The sequence below is a fragment of the Coregonus clupeaformis genome, chromosome 6, assembly GCF_020615455.1.
Source record: "Coregonus clupeaformis isolate EN_2021a chromosome 6, ASM2061545v1, whole genome shotgun sequence".
Classification (NCBI taxonomy): Eukaryota; Metazoa; Chordata; class Actinopteri; order Salmoniformes; family Salmonidae; genus Coregonus; species Coregonus clupeaformis.
Window position 1 is genome coordinate 10181545 of NC_059197.1, and position 26092 is coordinate 10207636.

The 26092-nt window shown below is 42.9% G+C and overlaps 1 protein-coding gene across 1 annotated transcript in view; it reads right to left on the reverse strand.

Moving 5' to 3' along the window:
- Positions 1-11640, reverse strand: part of LOC121567293 (protein furry homolog) — a 207458-nt gene extending 195818 nt beyond the window's left edge. The window contains exons 1-2 of the mRNA XM_045218226.1: positions 11353-11640; positions 4654-4853 (exon numbers count right to left, since the gene is read on the reverse strand). Of these exons, the coding sequence (XP_045074161.1) occupies positions 4654-4853; positions 11353-11413 (261 nt within the window). The 5' untranslated portion in view covers positions 11414-11640. The remainder of the gene's footprint in view (positions 1-4653; positions 4854-11352) is intronic.
- Between the last annotated feature and the right edge of the window lie 14452 nt (positions 11641-26092).

The window sequence follows — 26092 nt, forward strand, 5'->3', positions numbered from 1 at the left end:
ACAGTTGATTTCTTCAAACCAAGCTGCTTACCTATTGCAGATTCAGTCTTCCCAGCCTGGTGCAGGTCTACAATTTTGTTTCTGGTGTCCTTTGACAGCTCTTTGGTCTTGGCCATAGTGGAGTTTGGAGTGTGACTGTTTGAGGTTGTGGACAGGTGTCTTTTATACTGATAACAAGTTCAAACAGGTGCCATTAATACAGGTAACGAGTGGAGGACAGAGGAGCCTCTTAAAGAAGAAGTTACAGGTCTGTGAGAGCCAGAAATCTTGCTTGTTTGTAGGTGACCAAATACTTATTTTCCACCATAATTTGCAAATTAATTCATTAAAAATCCTACAATGTGATTTTCTGGATTTTTTTTCTTCTCAATTTGTCAGTCATAGTTGACGTGTACCTATGATGAAAATTACAGGCCTCTCTCATCTTTTTAAGTGGGAGAACTTGCACAATTGGTGGCTGACTAAATACTTTTTTCCCCCACTGTATATACACATACACACACACACACACACACACACACACACACACACACACATATATGTACATACATATATATACACACACACATATAGATAGATATATCTTCAATAAAAATACACAAATTTAATAAAATCAACAATACAACTAAATAATAATGTGTGGGTGTGTGTAGAGTTTGCGTTAGAGTGCGCGCATGTGTGTTCATGTGTGTGTGCGCATCTATCAGTTACACACACATGTCAGTACATGCACACAAAAAGTAGGTCACATGGGGGAGAGGTGTTGTGCCATGAGGTGTTGCTTTATTTGTGTTTTGAAATCCGGTTTGCTGTTCACTTGCGCTATATGAGATAGAATCATGGCTCTGTATAATACTGTATGTTTCCTTGAATTTGTTCTGGACCTGGGGACTGAAAAGACCCCTGGTGGCATGTCTGGTGGGGTAAGTGTGTGTGTGTCAGTGCTGTGTGTAAGTTGACTATGCAAACAATTTTGAATTTTCAACACATTAATGTTTCTTATAAAAACAAGAAGTGATTCTGTCAGTCTAGTATTGATATTAGCCCTCTGATTACAGTGAAGAACAAAACGTTTTTCTATGTTCTGGGACAGCTGCAGCTTAACTAGGTCATTCTTTGCAGCACCTGACCATATGACTGGACAATGATCAAGATAAGATAAAACTAGAGCCTGCAGGAATTGCTTTGTGGTGTGTGGTGTCTTTACAACCATTACAATATGTTTTGACCATGACAGTTTACAATCTAAGGTAACACCAAGTAATTTAGTCTCCTCAACTTGCTCAACAGCCACACCATTCATTACCAGATTCAGCTGAGGTGTAGAACTTAGGGATGTTTTCACTAGCTGTGGTTGCCGACGCGTACAAGATTGAATCATCAGCATACATAGAAACACAGGCCCTGCGGTACACCACACTTTACATGTTTAACTTTAGAGAAGCTTCCATTAAACAAAACCCTCTGTTCTATTAGATAAAGCCATAACACACACGTTTCTGGTCAATAATATCAAAGGCTGCACTGAAATCCAACAGTACAGCTCCCACAATGGTCTTATTATCAATTTCTTTCAACCAATCATCAGTCATTTGTGTCAGTGCAGTGCATCCAGAGAACCCTTCCCTATAAGCATGCTGAAAGTCTTGTTCATTTGTTTACAGAGAAATAGCATTGTATCTGGTCAAAAGTTTGATATGAGTCGGCAGCAGGCTGATTGGTCGGCTGTTAGAACCAGTAAAGGGTGCTTTACCATTCTTTGGCTTTCCTCCAGGTCTGAGGACAAAAAATATTCTCCATACTCAGATTAAAGACAGTAGGAGTGGCAATATAGTCAGCTACCATCCTCAGTAGCTTTCCATTTAAGTTGCCAATACCAGGAGGTTTCTCATTATTGATGGACAACAATTTTTTCCACCTCACCCACACTAATGTTACAAAATAAAAAATTACAATGCTTTCCCTTCATTATTAAGTATTTTATGCATGCCTAAATTTGCTTACTTTGACAATGAAATAGTCATTAAAGTAATTGGCAACATCAAAAGGTTTTGTGATTAATGACTAATCTGATTCAATGAAAGATGGAGTTGAATTAATCCTGCCCATAATTAAATTGTTTAAGTATTCCAAAACTTTTTTCCATCATACTTTATGTGGATAAAGTATTCAAGTGTCACTCTCAGACCCAATTGACACAAAAATGCGACCTGGATCCAGATAACAGAAAGCTCATGTTTATACCAAATGTAAATGGGGTCTCAATCAGTTCACTTAGTCAGGGTTTTGGAATGGTATAAATCTCAGTGTATACACAGTTGAAGTCGGAAGTTTACATACACCTTAGACAAATACATTTAAACTCAGTTTTTCATAATTCCTGACATTTAATCCTAGTAAAAATGTCCTGTCTTTGGTCAGTTAGGATCACCACTTTATTTTAAGTGAATGTGAAATGTCAGAATTATAGTAGAGAGAATTATTTATTTCAGCTTTTATTTATTTAATCACATTCCCAGTGGGTCAGAAGTTTACATACACTCAATTAGTATTTGGTAGCATTGCCTTTAAATTGTTTAACTTGGGTCAAACGTTTCGGGTAGCCTTCCACAAGCTTCCCACAATAAGTTGGGTGAATTTTGGCCCATTCCTTCTGACAGAGCTGGTGTAACGGAGTCAGGTTTGTAGGCCTCCTTGCTTGCACACTTTTTCAGTTCTGCCCACAAATCTTCTATTGGATTGAGGTCAGGGCTTTGTGATGGCCACTCCAATACCTTGACTTTGTTGTCCTTGAGCCATTTTGCCACAACTTTGGAAGTATGCTTGGAGTCATTATCCATTTGGAAGACCTATTTGCGACCAAGCTTTAACTTCCTGACTGATGTCTTGAGATGTTGCTTCAATATATCAACATCATTTTCCTTCCTCATGATGCCATCTATTTTGTGAAGTGAACCAGCCCCTCCTGCAGCAAAGCACAGCCACAGCATGATGCTGCCACCCCCATGCTTCACGGTTGGGATGGTGTTCTTTGGCTTGCAAGCGTCCCCCCTTTTTCCTCCAAACATAACGATGGTCATTATGGCCAAACAGTTCTATTTTTGTTTCATCAGACCAGAGGACTTTTTTTTTTTTTGGTCATTTTAGCAGACGCTCTTATCTAGAGCGACTTACAGTTAGTGAGTGCATACATTTTTCATACTGGCCCCCTGTGGGAATCGAACCCACAACCCTGGCATTGCAAACACCATGCTCTACCAACTGAGCTACACAATATTTGTCCCCATGGGCATTTGCAAACTGTAGTCTGGCTTTTTTATGGTGGTTTTGGAGCAGTAGCTTCTTCCTTGTTGAGCGGCCTTTCAGGTTATGTCGATATAGGACTAGTTTTACTGTGGATATAGATACTTTTGTACCTGTTTCCTCCAGCATCTTCACAAGGTCCTCTGGGATTGATTTGCACTTTTCGCACCAAAGTACGTTCATCTCTAGGAGACAGAACGTGTCTTCTTCCAGAGCGGTATGACGGCTGCGTGGTCCCATGGTGTTTATACTTGCGTACCATTGTTTGTACAGATGAACGTGGTACCTTCAGGCGTTTGGAAATTGCTCCCAAGGATGAACCAGACTTGTGGAGGTCTTGGCTGATTTCTTTTGATTTTCCAATGATGTCAAGCAAAGTACTGAGTTTGAAGGTAGTCCTTGAAATACATCCACAGGTACAATTGCCTGGTACACCATCCAGGACCCATATTCATAAAGCGTCTCAGAGTAGGAATGCTGATCATCATTATGTACAGCTGTATTGTCAGGGAAGGCCAGGTGAAGCATATACGGTAGCTCTACAATTCCCACTGTATCCCAGGGCTGTTCCTCTGTAGTTGTACTAAAGTGGTGGGAAAGGGACCACATTTACCGCTTTACCCCACTGTATCCCAGGGCTGTTCCTCTGTAGTTGTACTAATGTGGTGGGAAAGGGACCACCTTTACCGCTTTACCCCACTGTATCCCAGGGCTGTTCCTCTGTAGTTGTACTAATGTCTTTACCGCTTTACTTCCTTATCCATGTCAGAGCCTATGTCTAAAGACCCATGTCAGAGCCTATGTCTAAAGACCCATGTCAGAGCCTATGTCTAAAGACCCATGTCAGAGCCTATGTCTAAAGACCCATGTCAGAGCCTATGTCTAAAGACCCATGTCAGAGCCTATGTCTAAAGACCCATGTCAGAGCCTATGTCTAAAGACCCATGTCAGAGCCTATGTCTAAAGACCCATGTCGAGCGGGTCGAGAGCTTCAACTTCCATGGTGTCCTTATCACCAACGAGTTACAGTATCATGGTCCAAACACACCAACACAGTCGTGAAGAGGGCACGATAATGCCTCTTCCACCTCAGGAGCAGAATATGAGATATACAAACCATCAATCAATAATGGAATACTCTCTCTCCTATTGTGTCGTCAAGTAAACGGCTTATAACTAGGGCCCTTGTAATATGGTTTCTCCTCATGTCACAGCAAGGTCAGGAAAAGCTTAGAAGTTCCCTTAAAAAAAAAAACAGTCCGGCAACACGGACAGACAGACGGACACAGACAGACACGGGCGGACAGATTGATGTACGGACGAACAGACAGGGAAAACTTGCTGACTCACCAGCGGATCGGCCATGATGATGCATATCTTGCGCTCGGACAGCGTGGTGAAGTTTGCAAACAGGCTCTTGAGGACATACTCCCCCGGCCGGCTCTCCGGGTCGATGCTAATGGGCATCATGGCTGGAAGACCCTTGTCCCCTTGGGGACTCAGCACTGGAGGGATGGGCGGCTTAATATATCCGTTCCCCACTGGAGACGCTGGGGACACACAACACACAGGCAGGGTTAGGAAACAACGTACATTTGACATATTCTGCCTGTCATTGTGTAAGAGCAGCAACGTACTGTTGCTAGTAGTGTACTCCGTCTTTATGTTTTGTTAATGTCTTTTCAGCAACAAGATACATTCGTTTTTATCTGGTTGTATATGACCAGATAATAACCAAAATATGACGTAGTTCCCATTACATTTTGATGCCGTCATGAAAAATATATCTAAAAGAGACCAGTTGGTTGTAATCTGGTTATGATGTCATATGCCAAATTTTGCCCTCTGGGTACAGTGGGAAAAAAAATCATGCATTTGCTGCAGCATTTAGTCTTGGATTCTGTGCCTCCACTTTCTGGTTTTGAAAAGTGCTTTTATTTAAAGTTCCCAACATGTGGGAAATTCCTCCTAATGCTCCAGCTGATCTGACCTTATCTGTGGCTGGCTAGGGAAATGAAAACACCCTGGCTAGCTGCTAGCAGCTGGTGTGTTCATCTCCTGTTCAAGACGCCCTTTGAGGAAAGAAATCCCTTGCATGTGACCATCATTCTGCCAACGCTGTGATGCAGACCTGAGTTTAATCACTGATGGCATGGCGCATAAAACACCTAAACAACTGGCACGTTAGTTGGACTTTAACTCACCGTTTCACTTCAACTCCCCATAAACAGAGAATGTTGCTAAAAATAGCCAAATGCCGTGTGCTATCTCCTAATTAGGGGTGTGAAATGTTCACTTAGCGTGGATTGCCTCAACCCAGAATTGTACTAGCTCAGTGAACTGGGGTAAATCTGCTGGGTAAAATATTCAGGGACAGGGAGACTAACAGCAAAACTGGACAAATTTGGCTGTCTCATCTTCTCTCAGCTGCAGCACTGTGTGTGTGTGTCTATATGCTTGCCTGTGTGTGATAGATAAGAGTGGACAGCTAGCAGGCCATCAGTGGCAGCCTTACTGCACGGTCTTTACTGTGAGTGTCAGGGGCCATTAAAGTCACATATCAAATCCCAGGCTCTCTCGTTGGCAACAAAAGCCTTCTCCATGGCCTCAGGCCGATGAAGACTCCCAGCAAACACAAAACCACCACCAACATTATCTCAACCTTGACCCCAACATTGACCTCAATGTGCCATTGCTACTTTGTAACAATCTCACTCTGAGATAAAGTAAGATTTCAACCCCAGAATACTCCCCCAGAAATATGCATTACACTGTTAAAATGAAGTGCTTTGTAACACCAAAACTAGTGGCAACTGAGCTGCCACCAACTTGGAGACGAAACCTTAACCTTAAGTATTGAAACACGTCATTCTGAGACGTTTTGAAACATTACATGGTGTGTTGTAACACCGCTTAATCAAGTGTTCTGCAAAACCTTGCCAGGGACTGGGATCACTAACAGAAAAGGATAAAGAAGCTATTTTGGTGTTTCTAGTCCTGTTCAGTGCAGAATTAGATAACTTTTTCTGAAGTGTCTTGATGTTTAACATTGTTTTATGGATTCATCATTTGCCATTATATACAGTTTTCGCAGGCATTGTCAAGCACAGTATTCAAACCACTAGCAGTAGCTGGAGGTTGAACTTCAAGAACTGAGGATTCTGAACTTTCCTCTTCCATTGACAATCTTCTTCTTCTTCTTCTTCTTCTTCTTCTTCTTCTTCTTCTTCTTCTTCTTCTTCTTCTTCTTTTTTTAAAGTTTAATGGCAGACTACACCTATTGGTGTATTGCTGCCACCTACTGTACAATCCATTATACAACAAGATACAGTAATACAAAACCCCCTAAAAAAAGAAGATCTATATTAAAATTAAATAAAAATACTAAACTGGGTAATAGGTAAATAAAAATGACCCTGTCAACTATTAGCCCTCATTAAAAAAACACCCCCCCATTCCACTATTTAACCCTATCTAATCTTACTCCAGGCCAACGGTCTGGAAGGACAGAACATTACCACTCAACACCCCCTGCAACTCTTCAGCAGTAAAACCTCGCAATCCCAAGTACTTCTCTGCAGCTGCCACCACAACCTCTATTTCCTGTAATTTACGTTCCATTTCTGCAGTACAGTTGACAACCACGGCTATGAATGCTAAGAAACCCACCTTACTGAAGCACATATTATTCCCATCACTCTATTGGTCTCTGCCTACTCACAGGAATCCTCTCAGGATTACTCACCCTGTACCCATCTTCCTCTACCACGCTCTTCACTGCTTCAGCAAACAACACTTTCTGTACTACTCTGAACCTGGCAATCTCAACCTGCCTTTCTCTCACCGGACACTTCCGATCTCCAGCCCCATGGGCACCCCCACAACTTTCTCCACCGATACTACACATTCCTTCATCTCATGCCCTCCTACACACTGCTGCAACACTGTGCAACATGACCATAAGCTTGGCACCTAAAACACCGTAGTATTTCGGAACAAAAGCTCTCACGGGATAACTGACATCCTAACTTGACCTTGTCGGGCAAGGACTGCATCAAAAATCAGCAGGACAGACAATGTCTTCTCCGGTTCACCACGCTCTCCACCGGATCTGCGTCGCACCAAACGGTGGGGGTCACAGATACCAGGAATCTTCCATTTCAGCTGATCCTCCTAAACACTTAATGCCACCCCCATTATCACTCATTTCAACTGCGCCCTGCTCCGAAGAGCAAAGCAAGTCACAGTTCTTGTCCCTAGTCGCATGGTCCGGAGCGCCCACTCCCTCTGGACGGAAGAAACATAATACATCACCACAAGTCGACTTCGAGTTACTTTCACCAACTCAACGTCCCCAACCTCTTCTCTACCCAACCTGACACCACATATGGATCAGCCAGAATACAAAGATCCATTCTCTCCACAAATCTCACTCCCACTGGGCCAAAATCATTCTTGTCATCATCTGGAAGAGGCTCAAACTCTGCAGTCCTCACCGCACCTGCCCCCGCAGGTACTTCCTCCTCACTCTCTTCAGGTTCCATCTCTGAGCTACTGGAGCAGGTATCCCTCTTTTTGCACTTGACGCCAACCGTCCTCATCACACCGCTTCCCTCTACACTCAGCTCCTTCTCGGCGGTCATCACTGCACCTGCCACTGCAGTTAATTCATCCTCACTCTTGTCACGTTCAATTTCCTTCTGTAGCTCTTCCAAAAGTTGTGTGATCCACCATTTCATATTCACCCAAAACATGTTCCACTTTTCTCATTTTTTTCTTGTCCGCCATCTTTTCCATCAGATCCTCCAGAATGCTTGTGCATTCCCCCACTCCATCTTTTCCATCAGATCTTCCAGAAGCCTTGTGCATTCCCCCACTCCATCTTTTCCATCAGATCTTCCAGAAGGCTTGTGCATTCCCCCACTCCATATTTTCCATCAGATCTTCCAGAAGGCTTGTGCATTCCCCCACTCCATCTTTTCCATCAGATCTTCCAGAAGGCTTGTGCATTCCCCCACTCCATATTTTCTCATAATACAGTATGTTCCACTTTCCAAATTTTTCCCTGTCCACTATTTTACCACCGACGTCAATCTTCCCTCCATTATCCACCAACTTCTGTTGCTTTTCCCCCTTAATGTTGTGTCGCTAATTGACAATCATGAATGTAGGAATGGGTGCTGTCCTCATTGAACGTCAATTTGCCTGACGGTTTTGATATCCGTTCATCATGATCCATTACACCTCATGGCACAACAAGCTTAATACTAATATAGAAATATATTATGCATACAACATTGTGTGAAAGAATCATAAAGTCAATAAAAAAAATGGAATTACCCACAATTCTCTAAAAACACATGGCGTGATAGGAAATGCAAGGAGATTAAAACTGAAGACTCTTTGGTTATCCTCATGATAGATACACATTCTGTGTATTAAAACACTTACATTGGGTTTACATTCAAACACCCACCAAACACCAGATCTCAGCTTAGGTGCACTACTTTTCATGGTTTCATTACACAATCATGGCGTTTTGAGACTTTACATTTTTACAGTGTACAAGACCTCTTAAATTTCCTTGATTCATAGAACACTATGCAGAACAAACCATCCCGTCTTTCTTGGACGTTTTGGTTACTAAGCTACAGAAAGATAAAAATGGGACGAACATGCATTAAATCATGTTAGGGGTGTTGTGAGTTCAGGAAAGGTAAAATTCCAAGGTGAGCTATGTTTGAAAAAATACCTTCAGTTCGCTTGGTGCATGACATACCTCCACACAAGAGTATCACAAACAGAAATGTCTCAGCACTCCCAGTTGTATCTGTTGAATGGTACTAGCTGGCTATTGCATAATGGACTCCTCTATGTGCACCAGACCTGGGTTCAAATGCTATGTGAAATAATTTCAAATACCATGTGTGCTTGGTTGAGCTTGCCTGTTCCAATGGAACCAATAGAAAAGTGTCAAAATGGCAAAACCTGCCCACCTAGCATTCTAGGCAGGCTAATGAAAATGATGAAGTCATAGTGTTATGCATATCAGACCTGGGTTCAAATACTATTTGATATGCATGACACTGACTTCAGCCTGTTTTTCTCACTACAGACTGGGCAGCCATATTCCTACAGCTGGCGTCTGTGGAAACAACATAACAGCTACACTTTCTGCAGACGTGCTACGTGCAATCTGTCTGCCAAGGGAGAAAGACATTCTCTGCGTGCCAATTCTGATCTTTTTCCTAAAGTGTGCACTCCTCCCATTGATTTAAAAGCATTGGATTGGTCTAAGCATGGACTAGACAGCATGTATACTACATCTTATACCAGTCATTTACTTTATAAAATCAAAGAAGGGAAGTGAACAGTTGCACACTTAGAAGGGTAGAGAATTGGGTGGCAGATGGTTTTACAAGTACACATGACCTAGGACCTAACTTAATCAAACTCCTTTCCATCTCCGATTGGCACAAAATAATTTTGAAGGCACAGCAGGACAATAATAACCTATACACATTGATAAAAACATAACGCTCCTGTAGGCTACGTGCAAATCTTGGAACTGAGTATCAAGTAACCTTGTAGAACTTGATGAGACTTGTTTGTAGTATGGATTTGCTCTGGTTAATCATCTAGAGTAAACCAGAGGTTGCATCTGTGTGTATGAAAGGACAAGAGGTTACACTATAATGAACAAGCCATTATACATGCTATAAATGCTTTATAAATAACAAAGTGTTTATGAATTGTTTACATGATAAAATATGTATAGTATGTATATAATATATAAATATTTTAGTAACACTTATTCAAGAAAGTTATTATAAAGTCTTACCAGAAGATAAATATGTGCAGAGTACGAATTACAGAGAGGACGAAGGGGGCTCAAACCCCCTGAATGAGAGATGAGCCCCGTTAAATGCAACAAAAGTCCAACCTTGTGGGTGCTCTAAATAATACTCATTTAACTATTATCTTATTTGTTTAAAATGTAACTTTGAACTGCTACAGTGGTAAATATTAATATAAAAGCTTATTCATATCATGGCTACTGGAAGTCTCGTTACACTTGAGTTCACCATTTTCTCTAGGCCTTGGCCTCACCTGACAGTATCGAACACCGGAATGAGATGTGTGCTAACTTAAGTTAACGACCCCCTGCATGCTGCCATGTGAGTGATTGTCAGAAGAAAGATCAGTTCGTTCACAGGTCAGAGGGTTGACAACAGTAGTATGATTAAGTAGAACAGATAGAGAAGCTTCTCTTCAAACAACAACATGTTTACGTCAATGCCTTATCCAAAGAAACTTACAGTACAGTGAGTGCATACATTTTAGAAATGTGATCCCTGTAGGAATCCAGTGGACACTGAACTAACATTCAATTCTTGAAGAAGAAGAAGGTTTGAAAATAGCGAAAACAGCGACATAGCACCAAATTAGTTTTGACAACCTAAATATTCCTAAATATCTCTCAGTTCACAGTTAGATAGTGGATAATTCTGTTACAGTATTGCAGCAAGCGGAGTGTCAGAAGGGGCCAGAGAGTGGGGCTGGCAACTGTAGACATGTCGTCCATGCCTCTGCTTCACTCAACCACATGGAGCATTCTGATATGTTCTTTTATCTGCCAGGAATGCCAAGCATGTGTGCCTGTCTGGCACGGCTTACAGCACATTCATCCTCATGGCACGGCTTACAGCACACTCATCCTCATGGCACGGCTTACAGCACACTCATCCTCATGGCACAGCTTACAGCACACTCATCCTCATGCCCACCAAAGCTAGGCTCTAGCCACCTACCCTGGACCGTGCCCAACACATCACCTTCCCATACCCCTACCAACACCAACCTAGAACAGCCGAGCACCTTCTCAGGCTCCTACCCAACCCACCCCAGCACCTACCCTGGACCGTGCCCAACCCATCACCTTCCCATACCCCTAACCAGCCCAGTACAGCCCAACAACTACCCAGCCAAGCCCAGAACTAACATAACACCTACCCAGCCCAACCCAGCCCAACCCAGCCCAGCACCTACCCAGGCCCTTGATAAAGCTGATGACACTGGCCTTGCTCCAGCACATGGCAGTGCCGTCCATGGTGGGGAAGGGAGGTAGGGTATCCAGGGTTGTAAAAGTCAGACAAACACACACTACAAATCCTCTAACGTCTTTCCGTCTGTCTGTCCCTGGGCTCTGTCGATTGTCTGTCTGTGCTCCTGGGTGTACGCTCCATGGTGAACCGACCCAGAGTGGGTCTGTAGTGACAGGTGTGTTTAAAAGGCTGAGTTGTGTTTGCTAATCCACACGAATCTCTCCCTCTAGCTCTTTCCAGCCTGCTTCTGTGGCTGTGTGCTGACTTGTGATCAACAGTGCCTTCCAAGAGTGAAGGTCAGGCAGGAATTTCTAACCACGGCCCGTTGGAGTGACGAGGGCTAACATGTTACGGTGGAATAGTTGTGTGACTATATTTATCCCTGGGTACACACTATACTGACACATCAGCCCTCCCCTTCCCACCCATCCCCTCCCTCCAGAGTAGGAGGCACAGGGCAGCGCAGCAGAGTGTGGGAGGGGGTTCTGATCCACCCTAGTGGATGACCTCTGAAAGTTATCAAAGCCACTAGTAAGGGGTTCTGAAAGACACCCACCATAGATGCCCACTAGGTTTGCCTCCGAAAAGACAAAAAAACTAAACAGGGGAAACACCACAACTCACGCTTCTTTCAAACTTAAGTTGAGCTCGAACTCACACCTCAGCTGCCGTGAAATGTAGCGCCCCAACATCTCTCAATCTCAACTGGAGCACTGGGCCAGCAACTCCAAAATAGCACCTTGGCCAACACAGGTGAAACACCTTCCCACTAACAATATGACAACCAGCACAGGTGTAACACATAAGGACTGATGAGGTGACACCAATCTGTGCGCCCTACGTGCTAGAATTCCAACCTCAAAACATAAATGGAATAACCAAAACCTGTAACAAACTGTAGAACCATGGAGAGTCTCCATGTATACTCACACTATATGCAAGTATTTGTTTGCTTTCTTAAAATTGCGTTACACAGAACAGTCACAAAATCTGCAGACAATTTAACATCATACTGAGATCTAACAAGAGTGCCACAATCATAAAGAAATATAAAAAAAACTATCAAGGCACTTTTAGTTTTTTTTGGCATTGACTCATGGTGTAGCATTATGTGTTTGGCCAATGGTGTGTTGTCTAGTTAATGTAATGCAGAGAATTTGGGACATAACAAGAATGCTCGCAAGCGATGGCTCATCACATGGAAAATGGAATCTCCCAACACAAAATAATGATGTGCTTTCAGCAAAATACCGAACACAACCAAGTTTCGATTTAGCCTAATGGCTGTTAAATGAAACATGAATGTTAGCCTAAATGAAAGATGAGCAGTAGCGATTTTAGCATGTAATTCTTTGTGAGGCAAACTCAAAAAACAATTTGGGGATGCATGCCAGTAAAGCCACTACACAACACAACACTAAACAATACATTAATTGCTCTATAACGGTGACAAACTGTGCCCACATAAACCTGTCCCAACAGCAGAGTCCCAACAGCAGTCCCAACACCTTACCACTGCTACACCTGGCTGGATTGACAGCATGGCCAATGTTGAATGTTTATCCATTTAAGCTTCGAAAAGAGACCCTTAAACACAGTCTTGGACCACACACCAACTCCACTGAATAGCAGGCTAGTGATTGCTTTGCAATGCTTGCAGTTAGCCACTGATCAAACCACTCATTGTTGAATTAGCGATTTCCAACTTGTTGTGTAATGTTTATGTTCAATGGCTGTCACGGAATCAGCCGAGGCTGCCCCTCCTCCTTGCTCGGGCAGGCTTCGGCGTTCGTCGTCCCCGGAGTACTAGCTGCCACCGATCTATGTTTCGGTGTTTGTCTAGTTTGTCCTGATTGTTTACACCTGTTTCCCATTATGTTATATTGTATTCCCTTTATAAACCCCTGTCTCTCATTGGTTATTGTGTGTGATTGTTTTCCGTTAGGTCGGCAGTGCTGGTTGTATGCGTTATTTGTTCCTCCCTGTTTGGAGGTTTGTTTTGTACTTTCTTTACTGTGTTAAGTAAAGTACGTTCTGCCAGTAGTTCGGTGTCCTGCGCTTGACTTCGTTTCCCGCATACACGTCACCTTGACAATGGCCGATGAGCACCGATACGTTTTATCTATAATTTCTCTTCATAATTTCTCTTCATATGACAAGGATTCAAAAGGATTTGCCAGTAGATTGTCGACTTGATTCATGATGATGACCGCTAGCTTGCTAGCTAAGATTTTGAAAGTATAATGTTGGCATGATCAGTCCAATCAAAGCTACGGTGCATATAACGTGATTTGACGTCTTTTTATCTGTGGCCAATAACCTTGAGCCTTCTTGGATGGGCACTTCTAATGTAACTCTATGGCAGCACCCAAAGAGCTTGAATTTCTTTGCCCTCCCCGTAGATTCGGCGGTGACGTAGTGTCCCCATGAGTGACAGAACACTGAGCCAATAATGGCATAACTAGAGAACATTACCAACCCCTACGCTCCGTATTTTCCACTGGATGCCCCACCACCACAGAAAGCACTGAGCTAGGCTGAAACACCTGCATTTTGGAGCTGCCTTACTCAAGAAAGCAAAAAAGAGACCATGTTTGTATGCTGCTTTATTAACTCAATTAGTATTTTAAATTCTTTTTGCAAACTGATATGTGACATGTATTAATGACAAAAGAACATGCAAAACAGGCAACAACAACAATATATATATATATATATATATATATATATATATATATACAGTATAGATTTTTTGTTAGCTAAACAGGTGGCTCTGCCCCACCTGCCCCGGAATGATGGGTCGCCACTGAAGATGAATGTTCACTGAAACAACTTCTCCCGCATTTATCTCTTTTGACTGAATGGTTCTCATGCTTTCAGCTGTAGATGGGGAGCTGAAGAAAGCAGCCAGTGTGGCCAGGCACTCTGGGCTCTGCATCAAGGACTGGGGCGCTAAATGTGATTCAGTAAACAACAGGCTAGCTCAGGCACACTGGGCATTACATCACCAGCACGCTGCCGCTGACAAACTCTGAGCATGGTGGTGCGCCATACAGATGTCGGATCTTAATATGACCCATTTCGTTGCAGGAGGAAAATAATCCTGCAGCAAGAGGATTTTAATAAATATTAAATATGTATAATCGCCACCAGGGGACAGCTGGAAAGTGTATTTGTAGGCTACACAATGCAGTACCGTACCTAGGGAGCTATGGTTTGGGGAAGGCTCTGAAAACCAACCTACCTCATGCCATCAGGTATCATCAATTAATCTCACGGCTTGCTAGAGCATTGTGAACTGCCATAGCGCGGTGGTCTGAGCAGCACGCCTCGGCTCCAAGCATCACGGGTTCGTGCCCAGTAAACTTGGGCGATATACCGTATACCGGGGTATTTCGAAATACCGGCAGTATGATTTTCAATACCGTTTATATACATATATATATATATATATATATATATATATATATATATATATATATATATATATATATATATATATACAGTGGGGAAAAAAGTATTTAGTCAGCCACCAATTGTGAAAGTTCTCCCACTTAAAAAGATGAGAGAGGCCTGTAATTTTCATCATAGGTACACGTCAACTATGACAGACAAAATGAGGAAAAAAAATCCAGAAAATCACATTGTAGGATTTTTTATGAATTTATTTGCAAATTATGGTGGAAAATAAGTATTTGGTCAATAACAAAAGTTTCTCAATACTTTGTTATATACCCTTTGTTGGCAATGACACAGGTCAAACGTTTTCTGTAAGTCTTCACAAGGTTTTCACACACGGTATTTTGGCCCTTTCTCCATGCAGATCTCCTCTAGAGCGTGATGTTTTGGGGCTGTCGCTGGGCAACACGGACTTTCAACTCCCTCCAAAGATTTTCTATGGGGTTGAGATCTGGAGACTGGCTAGGGCCATTCCAGGACCTTGAAATGCTTCTTACGAAGCCACTCCTTCGTTGCCCGGGCGGTGTGTTTGGGATCATTGTCATACTGAAAGACCCAGCCACGTTTCATCTTCAATGCCCTTGCTGATGGAAGGAGGTTTTCACTCAAAATCTCATGATACATGGCCCCATTCATTCTTTCCTTTACACGGATCAGTCGTCCTGGTCCCTTTGCAGAAAAAACAGCCCCAAAGCATGATGTTTCCACCCCCATGCTTCACAGTAGGTATGGTGTTCTTTGGATGCAACTCAGCATTCTTTGTCCTCGAAACACGACGAGTTGAGTTTTGACCAAAAGTTCTATTTTGGTTTCATCTGACCATATGACATTCTCCCAATCCTCTTCTGGATCATCCAAATGCACTCTAGCACGGGCCTGGACATGTACTGGCTTAAGCAGGGCACTGCAGGATTTATGTCCCTGGCGGCGTAGTGTGTTACTGATGGTAGGCTTTGTTACTTTGGTCCCAGCTCTCTGCAGGTCATTCACTAGGTCCCCCCGTGTGGTTCTGGGATTTTTGCTCACCGGTCTTGTGATCATTTTGACCCCACGGGGTGAGATCTTGCGTGGAGCCCCAGATCGAGGGAGATTATCAGTGGTCTTGTATGCCTTCCATTTCCTAATAATTGCTCCCACAGTTGATTTCTTCAAACCAAGCTGCTTACCTATTGCAGATTCAGTCTTCCCAGCCTGGTGCAGGTCTACAATTTTGTTTCTGGTGTCCTTTGACAGCTCTTTGGTCTTGGCCATAGTGGAGTTTGGAGTGTGACTGTTTGAGGTTGTGGACAGGTGTCTTTTATACTGATAACAAGTTCAAACAGGTGCCATTAATACAGTTAACGAGTGGAGGACATAGGAGCCTCTTAAAGAAGAAGTTACAGGTCTGTGAGAGCCAGAAATCTTGCTTGTTTGTAGGTGACCAAATACTTATTTTCCACCATAATTTGCAAATAAATTCCTTAAAAATCCTACAATGTGATTTTCTGGAATTTTTTCCACAATTGTCTCTCATATTTGACGTGTACCTATGATGAAAATTACAGGCCTCTCTCATCTTTTTAAGTGGGAGAACTTGCACAATTGGTGGCTGACTAAATACTTTTTTTCCCCACTGTATATATATACAGTACCAGTCAAAAGCTTGGACACACCGACTCATTCAAGGGTTTTTCTTTATTTTTACTATTTTCTATATTGTAGAATAATAGTGAAGACATCAAAACTATGAAGTAACACATATGGAGTCATGTAGTAACCAAAAAAGTGTTAAATCAAAATATATTTTATATTTGAGATTCTTCAAAGTAGCCACCCTTTGCCTTGATGACAGCTTTGCACACTGTTGGCATTCTTTCAACCAGCTTCATGAGGTAGTCACCTGGAATGCATTTCAATTAACAGGTGTGCCTTCTTAAAAGTTAATTTGTGGAATTATTTCCTTCATAATGCGTTTGAGCCAATCAGTTGCGTTGTGACAAGGTAGGGGTGCTATAGAGAAGATAGCCCTATTTGGTAAAAGACCAAGTCCATATTATGGCAAGAACAGCTCAAATAAGCAAAGAGAAATGACAGTCCATCATTACTTTAAGACATGAATGTCAGTCAATCCAGAAAATGTCAAGAACTTTGAAAGTTTCTTCAAGTGCAGTCGCAAAAACCATCAAGTGCTATGGTGAAACTGGCTCTCATGAGGACCGCCACAGGAAAGGGAGACCCAGAGTTACATCTACTGCAGAGGATAAGTTCATTAGAGTTACCAGCCTCAGTTCAAGTCACAGACACATCTCAACTGTTCAGAGGGGACTGCGTGAATCAGGCATTCATGGTCGAATTGCTGCAAAGAAAACACTACTAAAGGACACCAATAATAATAAGAGACTTGCTTGGGCCAAGAAACACGAGCAATGGACATTAGACTGGTGAAAATCTGTCCTTTGGTCTGAGGAGTCCAAATTTGAGATTTTTGGTTTCAACTGCCGTGTCTTTGTGAACGGATGATCTCCGCATATGTGGTTCCCACCGTGAAGCATTGAGGTGGAGGCACACTTAACCAGCATGGCTACTACACCATTCTGCAGCGATACGCCATCCCATCTGGTTTGCGCTTAGTGGCATGATCATTTGTTTTTCAACAGGACAATGATCCAACACACCTCCAGGCTGTGTAAGGGCTATTTGACCAAGAAGGAGAGTGATGGAGTGCTGCATCAGATGACCTGGCCTCCACAATCACCCGACCTCAACCCAATTGAGATGGTTTGGGATGACTTGGACCGCAGAGTGAAAGAAAAGCAGCCAATAAGTGCTCAGCATATACGGGAACTCCTTCAAGACTGTTGGAAAGGCATTCCAGGTGAAGCTGGTTGAGAGAATGCCAAGTGTGCAAAGCTGTCATCAAGGCAAAGGGTGGCTACTTTGAAGAATCTCAAATATAAAATATATTTTCATTTGTTAAACACTTTTTTGGTTACTACATTATTCCATGTGTGTTATTTCATAGTTTTGATGTCTTCACTATTATTATACAATGTAGAAAATAGTAATAATAAAGAAAAAACCTTGAATGAGTAGGTGTGTCCAAACCTTTGACTGGTGGCAAGAAAATGTATGTGAACTCTTTGGAATTACCTGGATTTCTGCATAAGTCACAACAATAGACAGTTTGCTTAAACTAATAACACACACATTATTGTATTATTCTTGTCTATATTGAATACATCATTTAAACATTCACAGTGTAGTTTGGAAAGAGTATGTGAACCCCTAGGCTAATGACTTCTCCCTATAAAAAACTGCTTCACAAGAACATTGTACCTAATTACTTCTCCAAAAGCTAATTGGAGTCAGGAGTCAGCTAAGCTGGAGTCCAATCAATGAGACGAGATTGGAAATGTTGGTTAGAGCTGCCCTGCCCTATAAAAAAATACTCACAAAATTTGAGTTTGCTATTCACAAGAAGCATTGCCTGATGTGAACCATGCCTCAAACAAAAGAGCTCAGAAGACCTAAGATTAACAATTGTTGACTTGCATAAAGCAAAGATGACTGCAAGAGCACAGCGCAGAATGCACAATAAGGTTCAGAAGAATCCTAGAGTGTCAGATATCTCTGGAACATGCTAACATCTCTGTTGACGAGTCTATGATACGTAAAACACTAAACAAGAATGGTGTTCATGGGAGGACACCACGGAAGAAGCTACTGCTGTCCAGAAAAAGTTTGCAAAAGAGCACCTGGATGTTCCACAGTGCTACTGGCAAAATATTCTGTGGACTGATGAAACTGAAGTTGAGTTGTTTGGAAGGAACACACAACACTATGTGTGGAGAAAAAAAGCCATAGCACACCAACATCAAAACCTCATCCCAACTGTAAAGTATGGTGGAGGGAGCATCATGGTTTGGGGCTGCTTTGCTGCATCAGGGCCTGGACAGCTTGCTATCATCGACAGAAAAATGAATTCCCAAGTTTATCAAGATATTTTGCAAGAGCAAGTAAGGTTATCTCTCCGCCAATTGAAGCTCAACAGAAGTTGGGTGATGCAACAGGACAACGACCCAAAAAACAGAAGTAAATCAACAACAGAATGGCTTCAACAGAAGAAAATACGCCTTCTGGAGTGGCCCAGTCAGAGTCCTGACCTCAACCCGATTGAGATGCTGTGGCATGACCTCAAGAGAGCGGTTCACACCAGACATCCCGAGAATATTGCTGAACTGAAACAGTTTTGTAAAGAGGAATGGCCCAAAATTCCTCCTGACCGTTGTGCAGGTCTGATTCGCAACTACAGAAAACATTTGGTTGAGGTTATTGATGCCAAAGGATGGTCAACCAGTTATTAAATCCAAGGGTTCATATACTTTTTCCACCCTGCACTGTGAATATTTAATAAAGACATGACAACTTATAATTGTGTGTTATTAGTTTAAGCAGACTGTGTGTGTCTATTGTTGTGACTTGGTGAAGATCAGATCAAATTTTATGACCAATTTATGCAGAAATCCAGGTAATGTACAAAATCAGCAGGGGATCAAATACTTTTTTCCCTCACTGTATATATATATATATATATATATCGTTTTTTACACATGTAATAGCATCCTATTAGGACAGCCCAGCCCAAGTCATGTAGCGCTATAGCATCCTATCCATCCTGCAGGGTGGTGAAGCTGCTTCATCCTATTAGGACAGCCCAGCATGGAACAGCAGCTATTTAAACTCCACGGCAGGCAGGCCACGTAGAAAGAAGCCTGACCCTGACCCTAACCCACAAACAGGAAGGAGCCAAAACAAAAAAACACATACTGAATCAGCACCACTAAGTAGTTCAGCCACACTAAGGCACGCTATCATCTCTACTCTGTCATTCTGAATGGCTGAAGCTAAGTTTAGCCTGGTAGCTAACGCTAACAGCACAAAACAAGCATGCTGCGCTGGAAACCAGGCAGGCTAGAGTATACTCACAGCCACTCCAGGACTTGAGCAGAGACTTGATGCTGATCTCAAAGAAGCCTGAGTCCTGTTGGCTGGCCATGCCTATACAGGAAGTCTCCCTGTTGTTGTTTACTCCTGCAGCTCTGGGGCAGCAGTTTGAGCTGCTGTCACTGTCAACTCACTGTGATGCACAACACTTCTGCTGCGCTCGCCAGGACCAGAACAAACTGACACTGCGCTACCCCTCCTTCTCCTCCTTCTCCTCCTGTTCCTCGCTCTCAGCCCTCTCTCTCTTTCTCTCTCCTCGCTCACTCACTTATCCGCTCTCTCACTCTCCCACTATCTCTCCCTCCCTATCCTCACTCTTCCCCTCTCTCAATCCCTCTCTCAATCACTCTCGCTCTCTCCCTCTCTCCCTCCCTATGTCCCTCTCTCCCTCCCTCCCTCCCTCCCTCTCTCTTCCCTTACGAAAAAAGATTGCAGTCAGAGTGTAGTAACACTGTTTTTGTTCTGCAGTAATTTTGCTGTGTAACTGCAGTTAGAGTGCAGTATAACTGCAGTTCAACTGCAGTACACTGCAGTTATTCTGCAATTACTGCGTCCAAAATACCACAGTCGACTGCAGTTAATGCACTTTAACTGCAGTTTCAAAACTGCAATCTTCTTTTGTAAGGGTTTCTATCTCTCTCTCTCTCTCTCTATGTCTCTGTGTGTATGTCTAAAGCCGTGCGTCAGGCAGGCAGGGTGGCGATGTGCAAGCTCCCTTTAAATAACTGCGTGGAGGCTGAAAGTGCAGGAAGCAATCCTCTTAGAGGAGCGTAGTTAATGATAACCACTGTTTGTCTGTGCGGCGGCCAGGTAATGATGATAGCGATGAGCTGCTGAGCCCTGTCACTGAGCAGCCTGAGACTCTCAGACTGGAAGAGGATGGGAGCTACAGTAAAGGAGGTCACTGACAACCCAACACACACATACACACACTACATATGCCCACACACGCATAACATGCGTACTGACGCCACACACACATACTTTCACACTCACCACATACACTGCTGCTACTGTCTATTATACAGCCTGTTGCCTAGTCACTTTAACCTTACCTATATGTAGATAGCTACTTCAATTACCTCGTACCCCTGCACATCGACTCAGTATTGGTACTCTCTGTATACAATGCATTTGGAAAGTATTCCCACCCCTCAACTTTTTACAGCCTTATTCTAAAATGGATTCAATTCTTTTTTTCCCTCATCAATCTACACACAATACCCCATAATGACAAGGCAAAAATAAACTGATATCACATTCACATAAATATTCACACCCTTTACTCAGTACTTTGTTGAAGCACCTTTGGCAGCGTTTACAGCCTCGAGTCTTCTTGGGTATGACGCTACAAGCTTGGCACACCTGTATTTGGGGAGTTTCTCCCATTCTTCTCTGCAGATCCTATCAAGCTCTGTCAGTTTGGATGGTGAGCGTCGCTGCACAGCTATTTTCAGGTCTCTCCAGGGATGTTCGATTTGGTTCAAGTCCGGGCTCTGGCTGGGCCACTCAAGGTCATTCAGAGACTTGTCCCAAAGCCACTCCAGCATTGTCTTGGCTGTGTGCTTAGGGTCGTTGTCCTGTTGGAAGGTGAGCGCTCTGGAGCAGGTTTTCATCAAGGATCTCTCTGTACTTTGCTCTGTTCATCTTTCCCTCAATCCTGACTAGTTTCCCAGTCCCTGCCGCTGAAAAACATCCCCACAGCATGATGCTGCCACCACCATGCTTCACCCTAGGGATGGTACCAGGTTTCCTCCAGACGTGACGCTTGGCATTCAGGCCAAAGAGTTCAATCTTGGTTTCATCAGACCAGAGAATCTTGTTTCTCATGGTCTGAGAGTCCTTTAGGTGCCTTTTGGCAAACTCCAAGCGGGCGGTCATGTGCCTTTTATTGAGGAGTGGCTTCCGTCTGGCCACTCTACTGTAAAGGCCTGATTAGTGGAGTGCTGCAGAGAGGGTTGTCCTTCTTAAAGGTTCTCCCATCTCCGCAGAGGAACTCTGGAGCTCTGTCAGAGTGACCATCGGGTTCTTCGTCACCTCCCTGACCAAGGCCCTTCTCCCCCGATTGCTCAGTTTGGCCGGGCAGCCAGCTCTTGGAAGAGTATTGGTTGTTCCAAACTCTTTCCATTTAGGAATGATGGAGGCCACTGTGTTCTGTGGGACCTTATATAGACAGATATAAGGTCCCACAGAACACAGTGGCCTCCATCATTCCTAAATGGAAAGAGTCATGTCCAATCAATTGCATTTACCACAGGTGGACTCCAATCAAGTTGTAGAAACATCTCAAGGATGATCAATGGAAACAGGATGCACCTGAGCTCAATTTCAAGTCTTATAGTAAAGTGTCTAAATACTTATGTAAAAACCTGTAAAAACCTGTTTTTGCTTTGTCATTATGGGGTATTGTGTGTAGATTGATGAGGGGGAAAAAATAATTTTAGAATAAGGCTGTAACGTAACAAAATGTGATAAAAGAGAAGAGGTCTGAATACTTTCCAAAAGCATTGTATAGTGTATATGTTATTTGTACTCATTATTGTTGTTTGTTATTCACTGTGTATTTATTCCTTGTGTCACTTCTATGTTTCATATTATTTTCTCTCTTTAATACTGCATTGTTGGAAAAGGACCCGTAAGTAAGCATTTCACTGTTAGTGTACACCTGTTGTTTAGGAAGCATGTGACAAATACAATTTGATTTGAGTGGAGTGGAGGGGAGAGGAGGCTCTCTCAAGGATATGCTAACAACACAATGCTAACAGTAATAGCATCATTCCTCTGGATGGGTCTTTATGCAGCAGAACATCACCTGATCAGCTGTGTTTTCTTTGGGAAAAATCAATCAATCAATAAAAGAGAGAGAGGGAGAGAGAGAGAGAGAGAGAGAGAGAGAGAGAGAGAGAGAGAGAGAGAGAGAGAGAGAGAGAGAGAGAGAAAGAGAGATCCTATCATGCGTCTCTGTCTGTGTGTCTGTCCATCAAGCCACAGCCACTTTACCTTCATTACATAATACACAAAGGTGTCATATACCAACACAAAGGAGTCAATTTCCACTCTAATTGCTGGAGAGAGTTCATTGAAATAATGCTAAATGGATTAATAATTCCCTTGAAAACCATTTCAATGAACATTTTATGATTAAGCAATAAGGCACAAGAGGCAGTGCTGTATCATGAATACAGTCACAGGTAAAATGGCGTTCAGCCCGACACAATAGCTGAGGTCCAGTCAACCCAATTATCTGTGACTGTATTCATTATACATCACTGCCTTTTATACAACGGGTGGGTCTAATCCTGAATGCTGATTGGTTAAAACCGCATTCCAGCCGGTGTCTATTCCACAAGTTACCACCGGCTAAAGCTATGACGTTAAAATGCCTATTTACTCTGTTCCATCTGACTGCGCAATCCACTGTCTCATCAGCCCAGCCGCCAATTTATAAACATGATCTCCACTATAAAAAGCATCTAGACATTATCTCACATTTCTTTTAGACTAACATTTAGTCAACAGATTTGTATAAACCTTGCTGTTTGTCTCTCCGACATTTGCAACATTGTTTCAGTATTCAAATTCGAACTCCAGCTGTTGCATAGTAATGAACGTGTCGGGAGTCGGGATGATTCAGACAGGCAGGCAGCTTTTCTCAGCCAGTCAAAATCATGAATCAGCATTTTTATGGATATATACAAAGAAATATCAATAGAAAACAGGTCAAACAAAACGAAGTGCAGCTAGTTTGCAGTCTTTCCAGCTTCAGCTTGATTGTGATAGCTGTGTTGTTGGCTAGCTCCTCTGAACAACAGTGTCCTGATGAAAGAGCACATTTTCTATGCCAGGTGAATCATTAGCTCATTGTTATGGATGTATCCAAATAAATGTCACTAGAAAACAGCTTAAACAAATGCCAATACAGCTACTTTGTTGTTATTCTGGCTGCACTGTTTGACGTGACTGTCAGTTAGCCGTAGTTGGCTAGCTAATAAGCAAGGAATAAGAACGTTGCCAGCCAGTATGGCAATAGAACATTTAGAACGAACGACTGGGTCGTGTCCATAGATACAGAACAAAAAGACTTAACGACTGGGTCGTGTCTCTGGCAACCGAACCGAACTGACGAACAACCAACCGGCTTGGGTAGCAACCCTAGATTTGTGTCGGGACTATACAGTGGGGAAAAAAAGTATTTAGTCAGCCACCAATTGTGCAAGTTCTCCCACTTAAAAAGATGAGAGAGGCCTGTAATTCTCATCATAGGTACACGTCAACTATGACAGACAAAATGAGAAAAAAAGATCCAGCAAATCACATTGTAGGATTTTTAATGAATTTATTTGCAAATTATGGTGGAAAATAAGTATTTGGTCACCTACAAACAAGCAAGATTTCTGGCTCTCACAGACCTGTAACTTCTTCTTTAAGAGGCTCCTATGTCCTCCACTCGTTACCTGTATTAATGGCACCTGTTTGAACTTGTTATCAGTATAAAAGACACCTGTCCACAACCTCAAACAGTCACACTCCAAACTCCACTATGGCCAAGACCAAAGAGCTGTCAAAGGACACCAGAAACAAAATTGTAGACCTGCACCAGGCTGGGAAGACTGAATCTGCAATAGGTAAGCAGCTTGGTTTGAAGAAATCAACTGTGGGAGCAATTATTAGGAAATGGAAGACATACAAGACCACTGATAATCTCCCTTGATCTGGGGCTCCACGCAAGATCTCACCCCGTGGGGTCAAAATGATCACAAGAACGGTGAGCAAAAATCCCAGAACCACACGGGGGGACCTAGTGAATGACCTGCAGAGAGCTGGGACCAAAGTAACAAAGCCTACCATCAGTAACACACTATGCCGTCAGGGACTCAAATCCTGCAGTGCCAGACGTGTCCCCCTGCTTAAGCCAGTACATGTCCAGGCCCGTCTGAAGTTTGCTAGAGTGCATTTGGATGATCCAGAAGAGGATTGGGAGAATGTCATATGGTCAGATGAAACCAAAATAGAACTTTTTGGTAAAAACTCAACTCGTCGTGTTTGGAGGACAAAGAATGCTGAGTTGCATCCAAAGAACACCATACCTACTGTGAAGCATGGGGGTGGAAACATCATGCTTTGGGGCTGTTTTTCTGCAAAGGGACCAGGACGACTGATCCGTGTAAAGGAAAGAATGAATGAGGCCATGTATCGTGAGATTTTGAGTGAAAACCTCCTTCCATCAGCAAGGGCATTGAAGATGAAACGTGGCTGGGTCTTTCAGCATGACAATGATCCCAAACACACCGCCCGGGCAACGAAGGAGTGGCTTCGTAAGAAGCATTTCAAGGTCCTGGAGTGGCCTAGCCAGTCTCCAGATCTCAACCCCATAGAAAATCTTTGGAGGGAGCTGAAAGTCCGTGTTGCCCAGCGACAGCCCCAAAACATCACTGCTCTAGAGGAGATCTGCATGGAGGAATGGGCCAAAATACCAGCAACAGTGTGTGAAAACCTTGTGAATACTTACAGAAAACTTTTGACCTGTGTCATTGCCAACAAAGGGTATATAACAAAGTATTGAGAAACGTTTGTTATTGACCAAATACTTATTTTCCACCATAATTTGCAAATAAATTCATTAAAAACCTACAATGTGATTTTCTGGATTTTTTTTCCTCATTTTGTCTGTCATAGTTGACGTGCACCTATGATGAAAATTACAGGCCTCTCTCATCTTTTTAAGTGGGAGAACTTGCACAATTGGTGGCTGACTAAATACTATTTTTTTTCCCACTGTATCTTGTGGAATAAATATTTAGACACTTTGCTATGAGACTCGAAATTGAGTTCAGGTGCATCCTGTTTCCATTGATAATCTTTGAGATGTTTCTACAACTTGATTGGAGTCCACCTGTGGTAAATTCAATTGATTGGACATGACTTGAAAAGGTATACATCTGTCTATATGAGGTCCCACAGTTGACAGTGCATGTAAGAGCAAAAACCAAGCCATGAGGTCGAAGGAATTGCCCGTAGTGTTCCGAGACAGGATTGTGTCGAGGCACAGATCTGGGGAAGGGTACCAAAAAATTTCTGCAGCATTGAAGGTCCCCAAGAACACAGTGGCCTCCATTATTCTTAAATGGAAGAAGTTTGGAACCACCAAGACTCTTCCTAGAGCTGGCCTTCTGCCCAAACTGAGCAATCGGGGGAGAAGGGCCTTGGTCAGGGAGGTTACCAAGAACCCGATGGTCACTCTG